Source organism: Musa acuminata, chromosome BXJ3-11 (assembly GCF_036884655.1).
Source record: "Musa acuminata AAA Group cultivar baxijiao chromosome BXJ3-11, Cavendish_Baxijiao_AAA, whole genome shotgun sequence".
Lineage (NCBI taxonomy): Eukaryota > Viridiplantae > Streptophyta > Magnoliopsida > Zingiberales > Musaceae > Musa > Musa acuminata.
In genome coordinates this window covers 3,255,179-3,281,863 of record NC_088359.1, presented here as the reverse complement: position 1 = coordinate 3,281,863, position 26,685 = coordinate 3,255,179, and the positions used below count along the sequence as shown (strand labels likewise).

The 26,685-nt window shown below is 39.4% G+C and overlaps 4 protein-coding genes across 4 annotated transcripts; all 4 read right to left on the bottom strand.

Moving 5' to 3' along the window:
* Positions 1–525: 525 nt before the first annotated feature.
* On the bottom strand, positions 526–2,399 carry LOC135652884 (ankyrin repeat-containing protein BDA1-like). The gene is made up of 2 exons (XM_065174198.1): positions 1,764–2,399; positions 526–1,563 (listed from the first exon to the last, which is right to left on the bottom strand). Exons 1-2 carry the CDS (start codon positions 2,343–2,345, stop codon positions 649–651), a joined length of 1,497 nt encoding a protein of 498 aa, XP_065030270.1. The 5' UTR covers positions 2,346–2,399; the 3' UTR covers positions 526–648.
* A 9,361-nt stretch (positions 2,400–11,760) lies between these two features.
* LOC135652308 (ankyrin repeat-containing protein At5g02620-like) lies at positions 11,761–14,110 on the bottom strand. Its single transcript, XM_065173148.1, has 2 exons — positions 13,221–14,110; positions 11,761–11,878 (listed from the first exon to the last, which is right to left on the bottom strand). The coding sequence occupies exons 1-2, from the start codon at positions 14,108–14,110 to the stop codon at positions 11,761–11,763; spliced, it is 1,008 nt and encodes a 335-aa protein (XP_065029220.1).
* A 2,597-nt stretch (positions 14,111–16,707) lies between these two features.
* Positions 16,708–17,274, bottom strand: LOC135652307 (ankyrin repeat-containing protein BDA1-like). The gene has a single exon (XM_065173147.1). The coding sequence runs from the start codon at positions 17,272–17,274 to the stop codon at positions 16,708–16,710; it is 567 nt and encodes a 188-aa protein (XP_065029219.1).
* A 5,827-nt stretch (positions 17,275–23,101) lies between these two features.
* On the bottom strand, positions 23,102–23,707 carry LOC135652305 (ankyrin repeat-containing protein BDA1-like). Its single transcript, XM_065173144.1, has one exon. The coding sequence runs from the start codon at positions 23,705–23,707 to the stop codon at positions 23,102–23,104; it is 606 nt and encodes a 201-aa protein (XP_065029216.1).
* Between the last annotated feature and the right edge of the window lie 2,978 nt (positions 23,708–26,685).

Below are 26,685 nucleotides of genomic sequence, written 5' to 3'. Positions count from 1 at the left end.
TCTTTTATGCACCATTTAATATTATGTCGGTTCTAATTGATTCTGTTAGTTTGGCAAGTCCTATAGTCCAACATCGGAAAAATCAGACTTATTGTCTCGTCTTGGAACTATAAATAAGGGCCTGAGCTTTGAAGTCAGATGTACCACAGGCAGCACAAGAGGCACCACAAAAAAACCTGTTTACGGTTTGAGTTTTTCTTGTTTAGTAAGCTGAAGGTATTTTATGGCCTAGAAACATCTTCCTAAGGCATTTGTAAGTGTTCCTCTTAGTAATTTGCTCTCTTTCATCCGTGGATATAGGTCAATTGATCGAACCACGTATATCTGAAAATTATCTTGTGGTAAATTTCCTGAGGTTAGCTCTTACATATTCAAGTCTGGATAATGATTCAGATATTTAAGATTTTATAAATATATTAGTGCATCATTGTACTATTGATAAGTTTTAGATCTGCTGAATCTAGTGTTTTTAAATAAATACATCATTAATATGTAAGAGATATAATGTTCCACAAAACTCTCATAAATCATCTGTAACAACAAAACCAAAGTTAATAATGATTAAAGCAAATTACATTCTGAAAATAAGATAAAGTAACTTTAAAAGATGATAAAGGATAAACCATATAAGAATAATGATAGGTCATATTATTCTATTATTGACCTATTTACTATATAAATAAACACTAAATAATTTACAAAAGAAAATACTCCTGAAAGAATTATTATCAACACGCCCACCACAATCTTCGTGCGGATGGCAACGGCCCTTGTGGGGCCTCCGTGGCTTTCTCCTTCTCCATCTTTCTTCTTCCAGCATCCACCTTTGCGCAACAAGAACCTGATCGCTCGAAAGCACACCCAAACCATGAAGAGACTGAGGATTCCGAACCAACTCATGAGAAGGATGACAGTGGAGAGCTGATAGGAAAACATTCGCACAATGGCGATCGAGAATGCTACTGCCGTCGAGAACACCGCCAGCCATAGAATCCACTTTAGGATTCCCGTCACAATTTTCTGCTGTCTTGGCACACAACAAATCAACAAAAGAATGATGCTCAAGGACGCAAACAACCCGAACATGTCGAACAGTAGGAATAACTTGACTGCCTCCCTTTCACTTGAACTCCCATCATCTTTCTGCTTAACCCCATCAGGGGGGTTCAGCCCAGCTTCGAATGTGATGGTGGCGATCAACGTCGCCACCACCATTAGTGTTGCTGGTTTGTTGTTGTACCTTTCTTTAGATTCAGACCATACTTTTCGGGGGCTGCAGTCATCCTTAGAAGGTCGAGCCTGGCGTCGGAAGGGGTGCCAACGATTTGGTCGGCTTCTGTGTGACGCGACAGTGGCAGAGGCTCTGGCATCGCTCGGTGACGATTTCGGCTGAGTCTTCCCTTCTTCTGCGGCGGTTCTTCCACCTGCTGCCCGAATCAGTTCTCCCAACAATAGATCTCCATGTTGGCAGGGTGAATCCAATAGCATATCAAGGACGGTGTCGCCTCTCATGTTTGTGGCGTTAACTTCGATACCTCGCCTTCCCAGAAGCAACTTCACGGTCTGCATTCAATCGTATTACCAGAGTTATGAACAGGAAGTTCATCGGTATTACCACTTGCCTTTTTTTTGAATGAAATGCAAAGAGTATTTATCTTTTGTTGTGGGAAAGCTCTCATATCAGGAGGTGCAGAAATGAATAAAGACCTGGTGAAAAGAAGAAGACAAATTCATTTCCTCTAATTGGGATCAGGAATACCTACCTGGAGCTGTTTCCTGGCCACAGCAAGGTGCAGGACGGTGTTGCCTTTCGCATCTCCGGAGTTGAGCAGCTCATCGTTTTCACCAGTTCTGTTCAGCAAGAACTGCACGGTCTCGAAGCTGTTTGATTTCACAGTAAGATGAAGGATGGAATCACCCTGCGATGTCACAGCTCGCGCGGACTCCGGGCACGCATCCAGTAACACAGTCAACACATCAAGCCTGCCTCGTAAGGCTGCAGTGTGGGCGGGCATGAAGCCATCGTTGTCTGTCACCAAGTAGAGTCTGGCAGCGGCTGCGTACTGCAGCAGCTCTTTCACCACAGGTAAGTGGCCTTGGGCAGCGGCCAGGTGCAAGGCGGAATGGCCTTCGCGGTTGCGGCCATGCGCGAGCTCCGGGTTTACGGTGAGGATCTCCCGGACCAGGTCGGAGTGGCCGAGCGATGCAGCGATGTGGAGGGGGCTGTCCGACAGGTGAGCCGCGGCGATGGCTTGCCTGTGGAGCAGGAGCCGGTCTTCTTGTAGCAAACGCCGCAACAAAGTGAGGTCTCCCGCATAAGCTGCTTCCTCTAGTCTCGGATCCATGCTGCGTTACTCTCGTTCTCTCTCTCTCTCTCTCGATTTGGTCACAAACAACTCGACGTTAGGACGCCTATATATAGGCTAAAAATCTCTAACGATTCCTCCCGCTCGGTCTTCTTGGTCCTGTCTCCATCAAGACGCCGGCCTTGTTGACCAAGTCGTCTCCAAAACGTAAGCTGCTTCTTCTCGTCTTGCATCCCATTGGTCTGGACTTCGCAGAATACTTTTGCACAGCTTGCTTTCTCGTTCGCCGAAACTACCTAGAGAATGAAGCGAGACTGGGACAGTCGATGTGCGGTATTTGTGTTTGAGAATGTTGACGAAACATGATGGACTTATGATATAGCTTTTCCTAACTTTTCTTCTAATTACAATAATATCTTCCTAAAACCTATCTTCACTTAAATTTTTAATTAGTTTCAGCGAAACAGACCTCATCAACACCCTATATTTCCATCTGGCTGATGATACATCAGGAGGGAGGGAGGGAGGGATGGATGAATGAAAACAAGCTTGCAGACAAATCGATATGGAGGCTTGTGATTGGAGCAGTTCCTCCTTCTTGTACAGCCTGTCCTCACCAGACGCCAAAGAGACGACTTGGTCATCGAGCTCACAGTGGCCACTGCAGTCCCGTTTAAATAACTTATCCCAAGGAATCGATGCGTTGCAAACGCAGCGAGGGAGACGAAAGCCGAACGGCGAGTGGGATAGCAACAGCGTGCGCAATTGTTCGGATAAAAATTGGATGGATGTTTTTGCCGAAGTCATCATTTCATCGGATTGGATTGCGGTGCTCACGGGACTGCATGCTGAACGCTTTAACGTAACATCACCTTGGTGTCCTGTCCGGCTGATCAACTTCTTCAACCCTAACAGCGAGACTCGTGGGTCTCCACACCATTATCCCGGTCGTCGGTTTCCTTCAAGTTGTCCGGTTTAAATATTTTGATCGCTTTCTCGATCTTGTCGCTTACGAGCATGCTAATTTTTTTTGGATAAATAATCACCTTTTTTTGTTCTCGTCTTCGTTGGACGACTTTGACCTCTTCGGATTTTGCAGCTTTAGCTGATCTAATATAATCTTCTTTACTTTTCAAAAGAAGAAAAAAAAATCATCCACGCTTCGGGACAAGCCGACATGGCTCCATCATCCCTTTCCAAGTAGTTTCAGCGAAAGAAAGATGGGAGCGGAACAAAAAATCTACACAGGACGTCTCCATTTCAATGATCCGCTGAAGAAATGTTTATCGATATATTAGCAGTCGAAATCTTTCATTTATTGTGAATATTTGGATTGTCCCTTGTCACATTTCGATTTCTAGTATAAATAGTATCATTCAACCGATTACCAGCAAGTTTGGTAAATGGCAAGGCTCCCTTCTATCACAAGCTGGTTGTGTCACCTTGATTAATTTGTACTTAAACTCCATCCCTATACACTCCTTAAGTGTCTCCTTCTACTGTTATTAATAAAATCTCTTCATTAACCCACATATTCCTTTGGTCCAACTATGACAACTCTATAAAGGTCTCTTTACTTGCTTTCTTGGGACACCATCACTTTGCCTAAGTTCATCAGTGGCTTGGGCATTAAGGACATGCAACATAACCAAATATGCATTGCATGTCAAAAGAATTTTTTTATCTTCCTAATAGTGCTGATATCGTTTGGGCCAAGGTTGCTTATGGTAAGTATGGCACTATCGAATCTTAGAGTGCCTCTTCCCCTTTCAACTCCAGTTGGTGTTGGAAGCTATTGGGAAGAAACCTGTTAATGCGGAATAATTCTTTCCCTCTTTGTGTATCAAAATAGGTTCCTCATCTAAATACCAACTTGATATCCAAATGAAAATATCAATCAGCACAGCATAAACAATAGAGCAATAAATCAATCACACAGTGAGACCAAATCTTTTTAACGTGGAAAACCCAATGTGGGAAAAACCACGGGACCGTAGTCCACCTCAAACTTCCACTATCAATAATGATGATAACAGGTTTACAGTAGGTCTTCTCTAGAATAACTAGAGGATCAGAATAACATCAAGAACATAGAATCTTGGCTCAAGAATACCATATCTTCATCACATAGGTGAATCTCCTCCAAAGAGAATTCTAGGTCTCACAGAGTGGATATCGCAGGAAAATACCTTAGAGAGGGTAAACCGCAGATCAACACCGTTAGGATTGTAGAGTTTGCTGCAAGGATTCTCCACATAAAATTTGGGTCGAAACTGACAACGTTTGGCCACCGATCGTCAAGCAGAAAACTCAGAAACCTTACTTTCTCTCTCTATTTCTCTCTCCACGTCGTCGTTGTTCACTGTGCACGTACGCTGCACCCTGCACGCTGCACGCTGCACGCTGCATGCTGCACCCTGCTCTGCATTTTCTCTGCATGCCCTAATTTGCCTTACTTCACCTTAATTAGTGATTTGGGCTCAATAGGCCCAATTTGTCCAAGCCCACATATGAGCTGGACCCAACAATTCTCCCCCTCCAGCTCATATGGTGGGCTGTACCAAGCCCGCTCTTCGCCTACATGCTTCAAGCTTCTCCTTAGGCAAAGACTTTGTCAACATATCTGAACCATTCTCACTGGTATGTACTTTTTCCAACTGTAATTCTTTCATCTCAAGCACATCACGAACCCAGTGATATCTCACATCAATATGCTTGGATCTAGAATGGTATGTTGAATTCTTGGAGAGGTGAATGGCGCTCTGACTATCACAGTAAACAGTATATACTTCCTGTTTCAAGCCCAATTCCTGTAGAAACTTTTTCATCCATAAAGTTTCCTTACAGGCTTCAGTAACTGCTATGTATTCTGCTTCTGTGGTTGATAGAGCAACACACTTCTGTAACTTAGACTGCCAAGAGACTGCTCCTCCTGCAAATGTCATCAAGAATCCCGAAGTGGACTTCCTGGAATCAGTATCACCTGCCATGTCTGCATCTGTGTACCCTTCTAACACAGGTTCATCACTGCCAAAACATAAACACAACCTGGAAGTACCTCTTAGATATCTTAATATCCATTTCACTGCTGCCCAATGTTCCTTTCCAGGATTTGAGAGAAATCGGCTAACAACTCCAACTGCATGAGCTATATCTGGCCTAGTACAAACCATAGCATACATCAAACTGCCTACTGCAGATGAGTAAGGCACTCTGGATATTTCTTCTTTTTCTTTCTCACTTGTAGGACATTGTTTTGAACTCAGCTTGAAATGACCTGCAAGTGGAGAACAAACTGCTTTGGCTTTACTCATGTTGAATCTTTCAAGAACCTTTTCAATGTAAGTCTCCTGAGATAGCCAAATCTTCCTTTTCTTCCTATCACGAAGAATCTTCATGCCAAGTATTTGTCTCACCGATCCCAAGTCTTTCATCGCAAAAGACTTACTTAGCTCTCTTTTCAGCTTTTCAATTTTTCCAACATCATGGCCAACAATCAACATATCATCAACATATAGCAGTAAAATAATAAAATCATCATCTGAAAATTTCTTCATAAACACACAATGATCAGATGTGGTTCTATCATACCCTTGGCTCATCATAAAGGAATCAAACTTCTTGTACCACTGTCTAGGTGCCTGTTTGAGTCCATATAAGCTTTTCCTAAGCTTACATACCAGATTTTCTTTTCCCTTGACTTTGAAACCTTCTGGTTGCTCCATGTAAATTTCTTCTTCTAAGTCACCATGAAGAAATGCTGTTTTTACATCAAGTTGCTCAACTTCTAAATTCAAGCGGGCAGCCAAACCAAGAACAACTCGGATAGAGGACATTTTCACAACCGGAGAAAATATTTCTTCAAAGTCAATACCTTTCTTCTGACTGAAACCTTTCACAACTAGTTGTACCTTGTATCTCTGTTGTGAGCTATTGCTTTCAGTCTTCAATTTGTAAACCCACTTATTCTTGAGAGCTTTCTTCTCTTTAGGCAACTTTACCAAGTCATAGGTGTGGTTCTCAAGCAAGGATATCATCTCTTCTTGCATGGCATTAACCCACTCATTCTTATTCTCATGTAGAATAGCTTCTTGGTAAGTTTCTGGCTCTCCCCCGTCAGTAAGCATAACATACTCATGTGGAGGATATCTGGTAGAGGGTTGTCGCTCTCTAGTGGATCTTCTTAATGGAATCTCAACTGGTGGTGGAGGTGCCTGTTCAGTTGGTTCAGCATCATCAACTGTAGGTGTATCATCACTGGTATTCTCACCACTATCTTCCTGTTCATCTCCCCCATGATCATCATGAACTACAGGTGAAGGAACTGGACCCAAACTCCAAGGAATATAAACAGAGGTTTCTGGCTTCTCAACATTATCACCATCATCAAACAATTGGTCTTCAAGAAACACAACATCTCTGCTTCTAATAATCTTCTTGTTCACTGGATCCCATAATCTGTACCCAAACTCTTCATGACCATATCCCAAGAAGATACATGCTTTTGCCTTATTATCAAGCTTGGACCTCTCATCTTTGGGAATATGAACAAATGCTTTACACCCAAAGACTCTCAAATGATTATAAGATATATCTTTTCCTCTCCATACTCTCTCTGGAACATCACCTAGCAGAGGAACTGATGGAGAAAGATTTATCAGATCAACTGTAGTTCTCATAGCCTCCCCCCAAAATGACTTTGGTAACTTGGCATGGGAAAGCATACACCTAATCCTTTCTTCAATGGTTCTGTTCATCCTTTCTGCCACACCGTTCTGCTGAGGAGTTTTAGGAACTGTTTTCTCAAGCCTGATACCATGGAACCTGCAATAATTCTCAAAAGGACCCCTGTACTCGCCACCATTATCTGATCGAACACACTTTAGCTTTCTGCCAGTTTCCCTTTCAACATTGACATGAAACTCCTTGAAAACATCGAGTACCTGGTCTTTAGATTTTAAAGCAAAAGCCCAAACTTTTCTAGAATGGTCATCAATAAAAGTAACAAAATAAAGAGCACCTCCAAGAGTTCTAGTTTGCATAGTACAAACATCAGTATGAACTAAATCAATAACATCAGATCTTCTAGATGATGGATATGTCTGAAATGCAACTCTATGTGTTTTTCCAGCTAAGCAATGATCACAAGATTTAAGAGATGTACCTTGCAACTCTGGTAAGAACTGCTTTCTAGCAAGAGTTTGAAGTCCCTTCTCGCTGATATGTCCAAGCCTCTTATGCCAAAGATCTATACTTTCACCTTTTCGAATTGCATTAATCTCTCATTTGTGTAGCTTAGCTTTCATGACATAAAAAGAGTTAATCTTCTTTCCTTTTGCCACAATTAGAGAACCTTTAGTGAGTTTCCATTTACTTTCACCAAAATAATGTGCAAAGCCCTCATCATCAAGTCTACCTGTAGATATCAAGTTAAGACGAATATCTGGAACATGCCTTACATCTTTGAGTATCAATTTGCTCCCAATACTGGTCTCCAAGCAAATATCTCCAATACCCACAATCTTAGATGTACCATTGTTTCCCATTCTGACATTACCAAAATCACCAACAGTGTAAGATCTAAAGAAATCACCATGAGAAGTAACATGAAATGAAGCACCAGAGTCAATTACCCAATTACTATCCTGAGCTACAAGGCTAACACAACCTTCATCACAGACAATAGTGATATTACCTTCAGCAGCAACTGTATTGGTCTCTTTCTCATTTTTCTTCATTTCATTCTGTTCTCGCTTCCAAAACCTACACTCTTTCTTCATGTGACCTGGTCTGTTACAGTGAAAACATTTGATATCTCTTCTAGACTTGGATCTTCCTCTATAACCATATGGATTTCTACTATGACTTCTTCCACGTCTTTCTTGTTTTTCAGTAACAAATGCACCAGAAGAAGATTCACCCTGTTCTTTCCTTCTTGCATCTTCATTTAGCAAACTGTCTTTAACCATATCTATGGTTAGAGTCCCCTCTGGCGTGGAGTTACAAATAGTCACCACATACGTTTCCCAACTTTCTGGTAAAGAGCTGAGAAGTAATAATCCCTGCATCTCATCATCTATATTCATTTTCATAGCAACCAACTTGTTTGCAAGACTCTGAAATAGGCTTATGTGCTCAATAATGTTACCACCATCTTTATACTTCAAATTTACAAGCCTTCTGAGGAGAGAAATTCTATTTCCCACTGTCTTTTTCGCAAAAAGATTTTCTAACCTTTGCCAAACAACATCAGCTCTGGTTTCATCTGAAATATGCTCATGCAAGTTTATATCCATCCATCTTCTAATATAGGCAATAGCTTTTCTATGTTGAACTTCCCATTCTTCATCGTCCATAATAGAAGGTTTATCTTTAACCTTGATAGGCTTATACAAATCTTTGCAATAGAGCAAATCTTCCATTAGACGCCTCCAAGTGGAATAATTTGATGAGTTCAATTTAATCATACCATCTGACTGCTCCATTTCAATCACACAAGAAAACTAGCACCAAACAACCTGATGCTCTGATATCACTTGTTGGGAAGAAACCTGTTAATGCGGAATAATTCTTTCCCTCTTTGTGTATCAAAATAGGTTCCTCATCTAAATACCAACTTGATATCCAAATGAAAATATCAATCAGCACAGCATAAACAATAGAGCAATAAATCAATCACACAGTGAGACCAAATCTTTTTAACGTGGAAAACCCAATGTGGGAAAAACCACGGGACCGTAGTCCACCTCAAACTTCCACTATCAATAATGATGATAACAGGTTTACAGTAGGTCTTCTCTAGAATAACTAGAGGATCAGAATAACATCAAGAACATAGATCTTGGCTCAAGAATACCATATCTTCATCACATACGTGAATCTCCTCCAAAGAGAATTCTAGGTCTCACAGAGTGGATATCGCAGGAAAATACCTTAGAGAGGGTAAACCGCAGATCAACACCGTTAGGATTGTAGAGTTTGCTGCAAGGATTCTCCACATAAAATTTGGGTCGAAACTGACAACGTTTGGCCACTGATCGTTAAGCAGAAAACTCAGAAACCTTACTTTCTCTCTGCACGTCGTCGTTGTTCACTGTGCACGTACGCTGCACCCTGCACGCTGCACGCTGCACGCTGCACCCTGCTCTGCATTTTCTCTGCATGCCCTAATTTGTCTTACTTCACCTTAATTAGTGATTTGGGCTCAATAGGCCCAATTTGTCCAAGCCCACATATGGGCTGGACCCAACAGAAGCTATTTGTGCTCGCTATGGATTTCTTGAAATTTGAGTTTTGCAAATTTATGGGAGATGGCTATTCTATCAATATGCTCCGTGATTGCTTTCAAACCAGTATTTCAAAAAAATAGATGTATTTGTTCCTAATGTGAAGGATTCTTTTCTCTTAATTAATGGATGTTGGAATTCGAATTTATTCTACTCTTGGTTTAGTACCTCTCTTGTTGACATCTTCTAGTCTTATAAAGATGATTTTTTATTTCTAATAGCACAAGTTTTTCATCCACTAAATCTATTTATCTTTTGATTCTCAACACAGACTTACTCTTCTCCGGTGGGGATTGGTGGTGTCATTTGTGATATCTCCTAGTGATTCACTGAATCAAAACTTTTTCCTGAAAATTGTTGCTTCACCACTTTCCCACAGAAAGACTTGTCACACTTGGTTTCTCTACCTCCAATTTGTATATTTTCTGCCTTGCTAACAATAAGACTTTTGTCTATCTTTTTTTCTCTTGTCTTATAGTTGTTTTTCTTTGGAAAGCTATCAAAATCAAACTTCTCTTCCTCTTTTCCTCCTTCAAATTGGATCTTTTAGCAACTCAAAGCTTCTTCTAATACTATCTTTGTTAGGATAATTTATTATTATTATTATAGGATCATTCTAAAGTTTCTATGAAACGATCTCTTGAACTAGGCCTCAATCTTGGTGGCTAAAATTGAACTGTGGTAACTCTTTCAATCAATATGTCAAGGAGGGTACTAGTTTTTGGCATTTTAATACTAGTGGTGTCCTTTTTGCTAGTTGCATATATTCATCGTAGCCTCTCTAAAATCTTATTCGATGTTTCAGTAGTATTCATATTGAAATTGATTTGAAGTGCTTTGTGGACATCCTAAGTGGCACATCCCAATTTCCTTTAAGCATCCTCCCTTTATCGTTAAGACGTTTTAACTCTTTCTTGATATCATAAATGTAACAGAGTTGCCAATTGGCTAGCAAACTATGCTAAAGTGCATCTAACTACTATTTTAAGGAGAGGAGTACCGAAGAAACGAGAGAACGAAGAAAAACACATTTCAATTAGTATCATATGAAGTCTATTTATACATGGTGAAAGATAAGATTTCTTTAACTGAGCAGAGAGATTGCCTCATACAGTTGAGGAAATCTTATCTGCTATGCAGTTGAGGAAATCTTTCTATTATCAGAGGAAATCTCTCTGTTATCATGCCCCCGCAAGATCGAGCTCCTGTCAAGGATACTTGGTTGATCAGCCATATGGACATGAGAGACACAAAGTTGATGTCTGACAACTTGATCTCGCACGAAGTAAAAGTCAATGACAATGTGTTTCATGCGTGAGTGGAACACTGGATTGACACATAAGTAGGTAGCTCCAACATTGTCACAATATATTGTAGGAGTATGGGTAGAACTAACTTTGAGTTTCTTAAGGAGATTTTTGACCCAATTGAGTTCAGCAGCAGAGGTAGCAATAGCACGATATTCAGCTTCAGTTGTAGACTGGGTTATTATCTTTTGCTTCTTAGAACTCCAACTGATTGGATTAGATCCAAGAAAAATCACATATCCTGACGTGGAGGTTCTATCATCAAAGTTTCCCGCCCAATCAGCATCAGCAAAGGCATGAAGATGAAGTTGAGTGGTTTTGTGGGGAAAGAGACCATGATTAAGGGTCCTTTTAAGATACCGTAAAATTTGTTTAACCGCAGACCAATGCATAGCAGAAGGCTGGTGCATGTATTGAGATAATTTATTGACTGCAAATGAGATATCTGGACGGGTGAGAGCCAAGTACTGTAAGGAGCCAAGTACTTGTCGGTATCGAGTTGAGTCCGTGGTAGGATTGCCATCACATAATTTGAGTGATTCACTAGTAGAGAGAGGAGTAGCAACTTCTTTCGCATCCTACATATTTGTCTTTGATAATAAGTCTTGATTATACTTTCTCTGTGAAAGGAGGAGACCTGAGGATGTAAATATTACTTCCATTCCCAGAAAGTAGCTCAAGAGTCCTAAATCTTTGAGGGAGAATCGATCAGCCAATTGCTTTAAAAATGTCTGAATCTCCAAGGGATCATTGTTTGTAACAATAATATCATCTACATATACTAGAAGATATATTGTATTTCCATGTTGTTGTCGTAGGAATAAAGAGGTATCAGCTTGGAGTTAATGAAGCCAATTGATATCAGAAATGATCCAAGTTCAGTATACCAAGCTCGTGGAGCTTGACGGAGTCCATAAATGACTTTTTGTAATTTGTAGACATGTCTTGGATACTGGTGATAAACAAAACCAGGGGGTTGCTGCATAAAGACATCTTCAGTTAAAGTCCCCTGTAAAAAGGCTATTAATCTATCTATAAACATAAATTATTTATCACTAGTTATCACCTTCAGTTATTATTATTATTATTATTATTATTATTATTATTATTATTATTATTATTATTATAATATAATCTAATTATTTATAATTTATTGATAATACAAGGCTATTAATCTATCTATAAACATAAATTTTATTTTTTAAATTTCTTCCTATATAAATAGAGAAAAATAAATGAATAAACATTATGATAATCTAGTTAATGATCAAATCTAATTATACAATCAACACTATTTCTGATATGAGAGGCATGACATGTAGGCAATCACCTATACATCACTCCCATCAAGCCAATACTCTACTCCCATTTGGTTGATATGTCTTGAGGGATTTGACCTTATTAGGTTAGTAGCCTGACAAGATTTTTTATATGTGTGGGCTTGAACCATATAATCGATATATCGATTCGGTCCCATAAGATCAGTTATATAGCATTGATCGAAAGGCTGATTCAATGAATTATTACTTCATGCTCTTGAGTTCGATGCATGTTACCATAACTTATTAATAGATGATACGTATGACTGTTCTAGGTAATCATTATGATCTAATTCCTTGGTTATCTATCACATTATAAAAAGACCCTCTAGTCTATACATGGGGGCTTATGGCTCAAGATAATTGATTACTTTTATTAACCCTAAGTATCAAAGGAGTCTTACTGGGGACTTCCTGACTTAATCTTCTGTAAGGTCTTGATCTCAATTAGAATGGACTTAAAAGTGATCTTTATTAGCTTTGGATCCCATCCACGTATTAGCCAATCGATCGAACATGTGTCATCCTTTATGTGATCAAGATGCAAAAATTGTTGGCTAAGGGTTCAAACAAATATTTCTTCCTAATTTTTTTTATTATATATATGTCAGTTTTTCCTTCACCGAAATAAATTTCCTAATAAGTCACTAATATGTGTGAGATGTAGCGTTCCACAAAATTTGTATAAATCATCTGTGAGAACAAAACAAAAGTTAATAAAGACTAAAGTTACATATTTACTATATACTGTGTAAAAAAATGGAAAACACACTAAAATGAACTTCCATTAATTTTTATATAGATGATGACGTACAGGAACAAGTTTACAGAAAAGCAAATTACATTCTGAAAATAAGATAAAGTAACTTTAAAAGATGATAAAGGATAAACCATATAAGAATAATGATAGATCATATTATTCTATTATTTGACCTATTTGCTACATAAACAAACACTAAATAATTTACAATAAGAACTACTCCAAAAATAATTATTATCAACACGCCCACCACAATCTTCGCGCCGATGGCAACGGCCCTTCTGGGGCCTCCGTGGCTTCCTCCTTCTCCATCTTTCTTCTTCCAGCATCCACCTTTGCGCAACAACCACCTGATCGCTCTAATGCACACCCAAACCATGAAGAGACTGAGGATTCCCAACCAACTCATGAGAAGGATGACAGTGTCGAGCTGATAGGGAAGTATTCGCATAATGGCGGTCGAGAATGCTAATGGCGTCGAGAACACCGCCAGCCATAGAAACCACTTTAGGGTTCCCGTCACCATTTTAGTCTGTGTGGGCACACAACATATCAACAAGAGGTTGATGCTCAAGGATGCAAACAACGCGAACAAGTCGAACAGCAGGAATAACTTGAGACCATCTTTTAGAACTGCCTCCCCTTCACTTGAACTCCCATCAAAATTGACTTCTGCATTCGGGGGAGTCGGCCCACCATCATCTTTCTGCTTAGACCCACCAGGGGGGGTCAGCCCAGCTTGGAATGTGATGGTGGCGATCAACGTCGCCACCAACATTAGTGTTTCTGGTTTGTTGTTGTACCTTTCTTTAGGTTCAGACCATACTTTTCGGGGGCTGCGGTCATCCTTAGAAGGTCGAGCCTGGCGTCGGAAGGGGTTCCAACGATTTGGTCGGCTTCTGTGTGACGCGACAGTGGCAGAGGCTCTGGCATCACTCGGTGACGATTTCGGCTGAGTCTTCCCTTCTTCTGCGGCGGTTCTTCCACCTGCTGCCCGAATCAGTTCTCCCAACAATAGATCTCCATGTTGGCAGGGTGAATCCAGTAGCATATCGAGGACGGTGTCGCCTCTCATGTTTGTGGCGTTAACTTCGATACCTCGCCTTCCCAGAAGCAACTTCACGGTCTGCATTCATTCGAGCTATGTGTCAGAATTAACGTGGCACACATGACTTTTGATTCTTATGATATTAAATGATCGTATCTATTAACGATAAAAGATGTAATTCTCGGATAGACGTGTCTTCCTAATGAATAGATATTAATTTCAAATTAATATTTTGACGAAAGACATCTTTTGTCCCTGTAAATTTGGAACATGATCCTCTCTCCATCCTTAGATCATATTTTCATCGATAGCATATGTCAAAACAATGGAAACTAGAATTATGTCAAGGTATTTTTTTTTCAATTAAAGTTGATTAAAAAAAACACTAAATCTAAAAATCATGAGATTTATGTCGTGCACAATGATGTTTTAATTGTGCAAGAATTAAACTCTTTAGATATGGTATCAGAGTCATGATTTAATATTTATAACTTTTATTTTTGAATTTGTTTATCTTATTATCGTATCAAATTATGTTTTTATTATTTAATATTTATAATCTAAGAGGTATAGATTTTATTCCCAGAATTGTAAAATAAGTGAGAGTGGTGAATCACGAAATATAATTATTTAAAAAATTCAAATAGAGGTAGCTTTACTAGTAACTTCAATGTTGTTGTTCCCCAAACTGTTAAACAATTCGATAATGTTCAAGAGCAATAAATAAATAAATGATCAATCATTCCAATAAATATCAATCAATCTATAATTAGTGAATCACAAAAAATAACATTAAGAATATCTCAAAGATAAAGGAGATCTATTATTTCTAATAATTATGACTTAGTGATATTTGATGGTCCAGTTTTATTTTCATAGGCCATTGAAACTATAATTTCTATAAAGATAGGTTAATGCAAAAATTAAAATATATGAATGAAAATCAAGTTTGAGACCTTTGATGAATTACCTTAAGGATGTAAAAAAGGTCGATTATTAATAGGCCTTTAATATCAAATATTACTTGAATGATAATATCAATAGACACATGATCATGGTCAGATTTGGTGCTAAAGGTTTCACTCAAAGAGAGAGCATTGATTATAAAAGATTTTTTATTTATTCTTCAGAAAAGATTTTTTCAGAATTTTTACGATCTTAGTAGCTCGTTATAACTTAGAGTTATACAAAATAGATATGAAAAACACATGATATATAAACTTAAGAAATCAATATATAAATTTATACAAACTTCTCGATAGTGATATCTTAAGTTTAATGATACATAAAATCCTTTACATTTATGCAAATACTGTTGATCTATGTACATATATGAAGGTTGGCAGGAGCAAGTTTATATTTTGGATTGTAAATGTTGATGATATTTTGCTTGCTACTAATAATCTTAGTTTATTATATGAAATAAAAAATATCTTTCTAAAAACTTTGAATTAAAAAAATATGAGAGAGGCAACCCATGTATGTGATAGGAATTAAAATATTTTAAGATCAATCATAAGGATTGTTAGGATTATCTCATAAAAAATATATTAATAAAATTTTTAAAAAGTAAAAAAAAATTATTTAGGAGGTATTATTCCAATTTGGAAAGGGGGTAAATTTATCTTATGCAATGTTCAAAGAATGAATTGGAACAAATGAAAAGAATTCCTTATGTATCTATCGTGGAAAGTTAAATGCATGCCTAAATTTGTATTAGGTCATACATCAGTTTTGCTATTGAAATATTGGGCAGATATCAAAGTAATTCTAGATTTGACTATTAAAAAGCTATAAAGAAAGTTATAAGATATTTATGAGGAATGAAGGATTATATACTCGCCCATAGGAGATCAAATAATCTCGAAGTAATTGGATGTTTAGATTCAGATTTTGCTAGATGTGTTGATATAAAAAAATAACACTTGACCATTTGTTCCTTTTAGTTGAGGAGCAATTTTGTGGATGAGGGCAAAGCAGTCCATCATTGCTACATTCATCATAGAAGTTTAGTTTGTGACATGTTTTAAGGCTACAATTCAAAAGCTCAAATCTCGTTTTCATGATTTACTCTTTAAAAAAATTTAGAACTTTATTATGATAATTTTGTAATAGTATTCTTCTTTAAAAGTGAGTGCTATAAAGGTGATAAATATATGAAAATGGAATATTTAGCGGTGAAAAAAGAAAGTTTAGAAATAAATAATATTAATTGAATATATTAGCATTGTCCTTATGATTAGAGATCCATTAACAAAAGGATTATCACCCAAGATATTTATTGAACATGTTAAAAGAATAAGCACTATTAGACATCATTATTAATATTATGTCATATTCATAAATAATTATTTAATATGATATTTTCATCGAGAACTTATTTCAAATAAAGGGGGTAATGGAGAAAAACCAGAATTCTGTTTATCTAAGTTATTTTTTAGGAGATTTAAATTTCTAAAATTATTAAATCTAAATATTATGAGATTTATGTTGTACTATGATGATGTTTTATTTGTGTCTGAATTTAATTTGAACATGTAGCTCCTTACTATTTCCATTTGCTTTTCGTGAATGAAATGCAAAATACTTGTATCTTTTTGCTATGACAAGGCTGTGTCTCAAGATGTACGGGACGCATAAAAACCTTGTGAAGAAGAAGAAGACATTTAAATCTATTTCCTCTAATCGGGATCAGGAATACCTACCTGGAGCTGTTTTCTGGCCACAGCAAGGTGCAGGACGGTGTTGCCTTTCGCATCTCCAGAGTTGAGTAGCTCATCGTTCTCATCCGTTCTGTTCAGCAACAACTGCACGGTCTCGAAGCTGTTTGATTTCACAGTAAGATGAAGGATGGAGTCACCTTGCGATGTCACAGCTCGCGCGGACTCCGGGCACGCATCCAGTAACACAGTCAATACATCAAGCCTGCCTCGTAAGGCTGCATTGTGGGCCGGCATTAAGCCATCGTTGTCGGTCGCCAAGCAGAGATTGGCAGCGGCTGCGTACTGCAGCAGCTCGTTCACCACGGATAAGTGGCCTTGGGCAGCGGCCAGGTGCAAGGCGGAAAGGCCTTCGCTGTTGCGGCCATGCGCGAGCTCCGGGTTTACGGCGCACCAGGTCGGAGTGGCCGAGCGATGCAGCGATGTGGAGGGGGCTGTCCGACAGGTGAGCCGCGGCGATGATTTGCCTGTGGAGCAGGAGCCGGTCTTCTTGTAGCAAACGCCGCAACAAAGTGAGGTCTCCCGCATAAGCTGCTTCCTCTAGTCTCGGATCCATGCTTAGTTACACACACTCTCTCTCTCTCTCTCTCGATTTGGTCACAAACAACTCGAAGTTAGGACGCCTATATATAGGCTAAAAATCTCTAACGATTCCTCCCGTTCGGTCTTCTTGTTCCTGTCTACATCAAGACGCCGGCCTTGTTGAAGAAGTCGTCTCCAAAACGTAAGTTGCTTCCTCTGGACTTGCACCCCATTAGTCTGGACTTGGTAGAATACTTTTTCTCAGCTTGCTTTCTCGTTCGCCGAAACTATCTAGAGAATGAAGTGAAGGTGGGACAGTCGATGTGCGGTATTTGTGTTTGAGAATGTTGATGAAACATGATGGACTTATGATATAGCTTTTCCTAACTTTTCTTTACGTAGAAAATGACAGACACGACCTGTCTGCTATCTGATACATATGAATGGTTAACTAACATTGATTTGATCTCTTACACAGAATGCTTAATTCCATTGGAATTCTGCCACTTGTACCATCCAAATAAATATTCACAATAAATGAAAGATTTCGACTGCTAATATATTGATAAACATTGCTTCAGCGGATCCTTGAAATGGAGACGTCCTGTGCAGATTTTTTGTTCCCACTCCCATTTTTCTTTCGCTGAAACTAGTTGGAAAGTGATGATGGAGCGAGCCATGTCGGCTTGTCCCAAAGCGTGGATGATTTTTTTTTGTTCTTTTGAAAAGTAAAGAAGATTATATTAGATCAGCTAAAGCTGCAAAATCGGAAGAGGTCAAAGTCGTCCAACGAAGACGAGAAAAAAAAAAAAGGTGATTATTCATCCAAAAAAAATTAGCATCGTCATGAGCTACGAGATCGAGAAAGCGATCAAAATATCGCACGCTGTTGCTATCCCACTCGCCGTTCGGCTTTCGTCTCCCTCGCTGCGTTTGCACCGCATCGATTTCATGGGATAAGATGCTTCAAAGGGACTGCAGTGGCCACTGTGAGCTCGATGACCCAGTCGTCTCTTTGGCGTCTGGTGGAGAGGCTCAACAAGAAGGAGGAACTGCTCCAATCACAAGCCTAAAATGGACTGCAGTGGCCACTGTGAGCTCGATGACCCAGTCGTCTCTTTGGCGTCTGGTGGAGAGGCTCAACAAGAAGGAGGAACTGCTCCAATCACAAGCCTAAAATGGACTGCAGTGGCCTCGGATCCATGCTTAGTTACACACACACACACACTCTCTCTCTCTCTCTCTCGATTTGGTCACAAACAACTCGAAGTTAGGACGCCTATATATAGGCTAAAAATCTCTAACGATTCCTCCCGCTCGGTCTTCTTGGTCCTGTCTCCATCAAGACACCAGCTTAGTTTCGCAAGTCCCATAGTACATCGGAAAAATCAGATTTTTTGAAATTATAAATAAGGATCTGAGCTTTGAAGTCAAAAGTACCACAGGCAACATAAGAGGCACCACAAGAAGACGCTTCACTAATGCAGCAAAGCTCACCTTTGGGTTCAACTTCTCCATCGGTAACAAAGAAGATAGAAGGAAACGAAAGCAAGAAAAAGAAATCTTTGGGGGGATAACTTATGGTGGGGGCAAGCAACGCAGAGGACGGACGACTCTGCATTCATGGGACGGACAAACCTGCTTGCTTTCTTGTCACCAGCTTATTCTCGGGCCAAACAACGGAAACGTAAAGCATGTTGTTGATGCGTATGGCTCGCAAGCGATCGATTCAGGTACAGAAAGGTAGGTTTATTTTAGGCGCTGTGCTTTGAGAGCCACTGTAGCGGATTCTTCCATTCGTTCTTTTAAGGCACCACGACCTTTTATCTTATTGGGCTTTGCCAGATGGGCTGAGACATAACTGTCACGTTTCATGGACTTCACCAGTGGAGTGGGTTCCACGTGTATATATATATATATATATATATATATATATATATATGAGGTGTCATGTTATTTATATAAATATATGATTGATGTGATACTATGTGATAAAAAGTATCGACCCAATGGTCATAATCAGCAAACACATTAGTGCAAACATGGAGCCTATGGTACTTCACGTCGACATGGCACCTCCGAGTCGGGTGGGCGATCACCCCTTCCCGCACCATCCAAAGTTGTACAAGACAACATCGCATAATACAAAGTGACTTCGAAAAGTTCGAAATGACGTCGCGCGACGTAGATCTATACGGGTCGATCGGTACTCGTACAAAAGTATAAGCCGATCGCTTGAGGAGTCGGCTACCATAATCAGATCACTATGACCCTCGCTTGTAAGTATAAAAGCTAACCTCTTAATCGACGTTAGAAGAAGAAAGAATTCCCAAAACTCCATTCAATACTTGACTTCAGAGGAGTCAAGTTGGGAAAAACCCCTCTCGACTTCGATTTATGTGTAGGAACCCGATGAAACACATTGCCATCGACTTCCACTTCGTGCGAGATTAAGTTGTCAGACATCAACTTTGTGTTTCTCACGTACATACAACTGATCAACATGCAGACTCACTCACAAAGTCTTTTACCCTCAAACTATTTTCATCTCATCGGTCCAAGATCGACATCCTTGATGAAAGCTTAATCTTGCAGGGGGCTTTGAGGAAATCTCTAAGCAGTTGAGAAAAACCTTTCTGACTTAGCGTGTGGGGGTTCTCCCCTTGCCGACCCGGCTATAATGCGACGTGGCATCAATTGTGACATATCTTGGACCCAAAATATATCTTATTATTATGTAAATATTCCTACATTCTAAACCTAAAACTGTGATGATTGATGGCTAGGAAATGAGTAATGTTGATAACGATGCGGTCCAATTTGTGACTCAACCATGCATCACGATTCCGATTCCGAACTTACACTTGTATTGAGGTCCAATTTGTTAGGTATGATGTTGCTGCACTCGTCCTCTCACCACGTCATGATATTGTACGTATGTGATGATACATGGACAGCATCATGTATTGCGCCTTTGCCATATTGCCGATGACGCGTCTTTTGGACTCATGTGGAATCTTATGATGAGTGTTGACCCGATTTATTCCGACACGTAACGTATATATATATATATATATATATAAGTATTGTGTAAAAATATTTCATAAAATAAAAATTACTGTATTTTTACAAAAGTATAGTGCCTTTTTAACCCTCTCGAATCGAAATGGCAAAAAAAAATTTCAACCAAAAGGGTTCAAATTAGTTTCTTGTAATTTAGAAAAAAATATCTTTTATAACAAATACTTATACTCGTGTGGAATTATTCATTTTAAGAGAATTCCTACAATTTGATGACCAAAAGGTATTCTAAAGATAGATGGTGACACTAGTAGCTTATAAGGTATTGATTTATCTATTTTCTTAATTGATGTAAGGCTAAATGTATTTATCAATATCCATGAACCATCAATTTAATATTAAAATGATGGGATTGATTATGGATGATGTTTCAATTAGTTTGACGCGGTGTTAGGCCACCTGTGTAAGGAGTTCAAAGATAACTAAAAGGATGACTCTAATGCTTGTTTGCTCATTTGATGGTCAATGTATAAAAAGGATAAAGTGGAACGTCTCGTCTAATCCCTTTGATGTTTAAATTAAGATTGAAATAAAAAATAAAATCATGAGTAAACAGTAATTGATATTGATAATAGTAAATTGAAGAATCTTTATATTAAACTTTTTTGTGTGGGACTTAGGTGTCTATTATATGACATAGGTCTGCTCTTTGTGCCAAGCTAATAGTCATGTGATCTATGATTGAGGTGAGTTCTTCCTACTCATTTCAATTGAAATTGATGATAACTTGTAATTTTATTATGAAATCATAAATTCATATATTGAATTTTGATTTTTGGGGAAGTTAACCATATTACTATACATATAACATATATAAAAATAATAAATACTTATTTTTATAAAAAAAAAAAAAACATATGACAAGTCTATAGTTGTAAATCCATCTTCATTATAGAACAAATTTTAAAAGCTTGATGAAAAAGAAAAAGAAAATGTAATCGAACAATAAATTGTGACACTAGACTTTAAGAGAAAAAAATAATAATAAGCGAAAGAGTGGATGACAATAAAAACATGTAGCAGAGGGGTTGCATAATGCATATTTGAAGAATACATTCATTATTTTTCCAAATAAAATAAATATCCTAAAAGATTAAAATTAAAACTAATAATATTATTAAAAAATATTATAGTTGATACAGAAAAAAAATCCAAATTAGACATAAAAGATATTCTAAATTCCTTTCATATAATAAAAAAAGTATTTATGAAGGATTAATTACGTTTTTTTTTTAAGTGCAACATAAGTACAGGCACACGCCCTACCTTATATCACACAGTTGTTAATAAGTGATAATTCTATACATTAGATTATTGTTATCTTTTATGCACCATTTAATATTATGTCGGTTCTAATTGATTCAAGTCTGGATAATGATTCAGATATTTAAGATTTTATGAATATATTAGTGCATCATTGAACTATTGATAAGTTTTAGATCTGCTGAATCCAGTGTTTTTAAATAAATACATCATTAATATGTAAGAGATATAATGTTCCACAAAACTCTCATAAATCATCTGTAACAACAAAACCAAAGTTAATAATGATTAAAGTTACAGATTTACTAACTATATACCGTGGAACAAAATACATAAAAGCAAATTACATTCTGAAAATAAGATAAAGTAACTTTAAAAGATGATGAAGGATAAACCATATAAGAATAATGATAGGTCATATTATTCTATTATTGACCTATTTACTGTATAAAAAAAAACACTAATAAATTTACAATAAGAAATCCGCCTAAAAGAATTATTATCAACACCCCCACCACAATCTTCGTGCAGATGGCAACAGCCCTTGTGGGGCCTCCGTGGCTTTCTCCTTCTCCATCTTTCTTCTTCCAGCATCCACCTTTGCGCAACAACCACCTGATCGCTCTAAAGCACACCCAAACCATGAAGAGACTGATGATTCCGAACCAGCTCAGGAGAAGGATGGTAGTGTAGGGCGGATAGAAAAATATTCGCCTAATGGCGCTCAAGAATGCTAACGCCGTCGAGAACACCGCCAGCCATAGAATCCACTTTAGGATTCCCATCACCATTTTCTTCCGTCTTGGCACACAACATATCAACAAAAGAATGATGCTCAAGGATGCAAACAACCCGAACATGTCGAACAGTAGGAATAACTTGAGACTAGAAGTGAAGGGGGACTTCAACTCATCTGGGGGGTTCAACCCAGCTTCGAATGTGATGGTGGCGATCAACGTCGCCACCACCATTAGTGTTGCTGGTTTGTTGTTGTACCTTTCTTTAAGTTCAGACAATACTTTTCGGGGGCTGCGGTCATCCTTAGAAGGTCGAGCCTGGCGTCGGAAGGGGTGCCAACGATTTGGTCGGCTTCCGCGTGAGGCGACAGAGGCTCTGGCGTCGCTCGGTGACGATTTCGGCCGAGTCTTCTCTTCTTCTGCGGTGGTTCTTCCACCTGCTGCCCGAATCAGTTCTCCCAACAATAGATCTCCATGTTGGCAGGGTGAATCCAGTAGCATATCAAGGACGGTGTCGCCTCTCATGTTGGTGGCGTTAGCTTCGATACCTCGCCGTCCCAGAAGCAACTTCACGATCTGCATTCAATGGTATTACCAGAGCTATGAACAGGAAGTTCCTTGGTATTTCCATTTGCTTTTTTTGAATGAAATGCAAAGAGTATTCAACTTTTGTTGTGGGAAAGCTCTCGTCTCAGGAGGTACAGAGATGCATAAACACCTTGTGAAGAAGAAGACATTTAAATCTATTTCCTCTAATCGGGATCAGGAATACCTGCCTGCAGATGTTTTCTGGCCACAGCAAGGTGCAGGACGGTGTTGCCTTTCGCATCTCCAGAGTTGAGTAGCTCATCGTTCTCATCCGTTCTGTCCAGCAAGAACTGCACGGTCTCGAAGCTGTTTGATTTCACAGTAAGATGAAGGATGGAGTCACCTTGAGATGTCACAGCTCGCGAGGACTCCGGGCACGCATCCAGTAACACTGTCAACACATCAAGCCTGCCTTGTAAGGCTGCAGCGTGGGCGGGCATGAAGCCATCGTTGTCGGTCGCCAAGCAGAGATTGGCAGCGGCTGCGTACTGCAGCAGCTCGGTCACCACGGATAAGTGGCCTTGGGCAGCGGCCAGGTGCAAGGCGGAAAGGCCTTCGCGGTTGCGGCCATGCGCGAGCTCCGGGTTTACGGCGAGGATCTCCCGGACCAGGTCGGAGTGGCCGAGCGATGCAGCGATGTGGAGGGGGCTGTCCGACAGGTGAGCCGCGGCGATGCTTTGCCTGTGGAGCAGGAGCCGATCTTCTTGTAGCAAACGCCGCAACAAAGTGAGGTATCCCGCATAAGCTGCTTCCTCTAGTCTCGGATCCATGCAGAGTTACTCTCTCTCTCTCTCTCTCTCTCTCGATTTGGTCACAAACAACTCGAAGTTAGGACGCCTATATATATACTAAAAATGTCGAACGATTCCTCCCGGTCGGTCTTCTTGGTCCTGTCTCCATCAAGACGCCGGCCTTGTTGAAGAAGCCGTCTCCAAAACGGAAGTTGCTCCCTCTAGTCATGCATCCCATTGGTCTGGACTCCATCGAATACGTTTTCTCAGCTTGCTTTCTCGTTCGCCGAAACTACCAAGAGAATGAAGTGAAGCTGGGACAGTCGATGTGCGGTGTTTGTGTTTGAGAATGTTGATGAAACATGAATGACTTATAATGATATAGCTTTTTCTAACTTTTCTTCACGTAGAAAATGACAGACACGACCGATCCATATGATGATAGTGTCCCCACTAACAGAAACCCGAGTAAAGGGCAAAGTTAATAGATTGTGGTGTGAAATCGTTGCAATCACCTAAGTTAATAGAACTTAGGTCAAAATTCATAAACTATATAATTTTATCTCATTAAGTAAGATATATCATAGATTTAATTAGATTTTAATTATAATTATTGATGAATAAAAAAGTTTGATTATTCTAAAATCTCTTAAGAGACTCTTTTGATGTGAAGGATTCTTATAATTATAATAATATCTTCTTGCGAAGAAACATAATATTATTTTTTATGCTTACAAACATAATATGATTTCATATCTTCACTTAAATTATTAAGTAGTTTCAGCGAAACAGACCTCATCAACACCCTACTTCACTCTGACTGATACGTTAGGAGGGATGGATGAATGAAAGCAAGCTGAGCAAAAATATTCTACAAAGTCCAGAGCAATGGCTATCATCTCTTGAATCCATCGAATACTAGTACTAATTTCAAGCGTGCATTTAGACTTTTGAAGCTCCCTAATCCAGATGTCAACAATAGTTCTAGGATGTAACTTCACTTTTTTTAGTAGTTTCAATGAAAGAAAGAAAGAGAAGGAATTCTACAAGTCCATATATCTTGAATTGGGCTAGCAGAGCTTACTAATTCGAATGTACAATAGGGTTGTCGTTGACTTGGATTTATTTTTCTTGTAATCCTCATTTAATGATGATGTTACTTGGGAAGGAAACTTGATTTCCAAGTTTGCTGGGTCAACAAGCAAAGGACTCTAATTGGGCCAACACCCTGGCTGATACGTCACCAAGGATCTGATTTTTCTATGTTACTAAAGTGACATCGACAAGGATATATTGACTCAAAGTCATTTAGTTAATATGTAACGTTAATTAGATGATTGACTCGACTTATTGTTATATCATGACCCCCCGAGTTCGACATGGGATCCCATAACTCATCGGTAGTCGGACGATACACAATCATTTTTACCATTCTAGTGATCTCAATCCAATAATTGTCAACTCCATCATAAAAAGGTCCTCTATGTGCATTTTTAGGGAACTTTTGACTAAATATATTTGACTAAACCATCCGAACCCTTTTCAACTTTTAAGTATCGTAGGAACCTTATTGAGTATGTCCCAACATAATATTTTATAGTAACTTGGATTCAATCCCCCGGCTTTCCAACACTTGAACTTGGGATGAACTTAAAAAATGGATTCGAATCTCATTCGCACGTCAGACAATCAAACTCTGACTTAACGAGATCCAACCAACATGCGTCATTCTTTCTTGTCCAGCTGAAAAAATCATTCGATTGCCCACTTCAGGAAATTAACAGTGTTTGACTCTTACCGATGGTCACACGATCGATATGCACAGGTTCATTATACCCCTTAGAAGAGCCATTCGGTTTGAAAAGGCATATTGCTTGATCGATTAAGTGTATTGTAGTGGTGCAACTCTTTGAGTACATAAGCCACTAAAAAGCTTCCGTCCTTTTAAGTTGCATATTTATTTGTGTTACGTGAACGTTTAATTCCAAATACGAACAAATCCTCAAAGGAAATTTCAGTGCTGTTATACACTCGGCCATTAGAAATATTTTCCTCTAAATGTGTGCTTTCTAATATTTTTTGTGTCAAGTCCTTTCCTAATAGTTTAGACTCTTAGGTTGTGTGGTCATCAATTAATTTTTTGAAGATGGTGCGAGAGTGGACTATGAGTTTGAATCATATATTTATATTTTTTAATATTTAATTAAAAATTATTCGTGTTACGGCAAGTAACTTTTTTTAGCCGTGACCTCGGGGTCGACACGGCTGGTTCAGGGGTCCGAACGGCCAGGATCAGGTGAGGCTCCTCTCGGGATCTCCGGGCGGCTGGTCACGGGGAATCAGGCTGAAATGCTTCGCGTCGCCGGGTCGGGTCGGCTTCGGTCGAATACCTGCACACTGGTCGGGTCGGTGATTCAGCCCGACCCCTCCAACGATCAAGTTGGTGATGAAGAGGGGAGTCTTAGGTGGAATCGTGTGTTTGTCTGCTTACCTTGCCCGCTTGGAGCCCAAGGGTATTTATAGGTGAGCTCGATGTTACCTGACGCGCCATCCTGCCGGGGCAGGGCCGTGCACCTGATCGCGTCCATTGTCATTGTGGGCATTGCGTGGAAGGCCGAGTCGCCACAGGGTATGGCAAGCCTTGGTCGACGCCTTCCCCTGCCCTGTCCGGTCGTGCGGGGTCAGCATGATGAGGTCGTTCGGGTACGGTTAGTGAGGGTGCACGTTACGTTGGTGTTAATGCTCGTCTCTTGGTGCAGTGTGCCGTTCGGGGGTGGCTGACGTTGGGTGGTGCTACGTCAAATCTGGTGCGTCATGTCCTATTTGTTTTTACCCCTATCATATTCCCCCCCGGAAGGAGCTATGCGTCAGTTTTCGCATGTAGGGGGGTTTGAGGCATGGCTCCTGTCTTCTAGTGACTTGGCCACGCGAGTCCGAGGGGTAAGTCGTCGACGGGTCGGTCGGGCGGAGCCGAACTTGATGATCATAGGCCCGACAAGGGCCGAGGAACATGATGC

Excerpts from the sequence above, each read along its gene's own strand:
- LOC135652884 (XM_065174198.1), bottom strand. The coding sequence starts at position 2,345 with ATGGATCCGAGACTAGAGGAAGCAGCTTATGCGGGAGACCTCACTTTG. Across the intron at positions 1,564-1,763 it reads TGGCCAGGAAACAGCTCCAG|ACCGTGAAGTTGCTTCTGGG; the intron begins GTAGGTATTCCT and ends GATTGAATGCAG.
- LOC135652308 (XM_065173148.1), bottom strand. The coding sequence starts at position 14,110 with ATGCAGACCGTGAAGTTGCTTCTGGGAAGGCGAGGTATCGAAGTTAAC. Across the intron at positions 11,879-13,220 it reads GCGAAGATTGTGGTGGGCGT|CAACCCCCTGGTTTTGTTTA; the intron begins GTTGATAATAAT and ends GTCTTTATGCAG.
- LOC135652307 (XM_065173147.1), bottom strand. The coding sequence starts at position 17,274 with ATGCGGGAGACCTCACTTTGTTGCGGCGTTTGCTACAAGAAGACCGGC.
- LOC135652305 (XM_065173144.1), bottom strand. The coding sequence starts at position 23,707 with ATGGATCCGAGACTAGAGGAAGCAGCTTATGCGGGATACCTCACTTTG.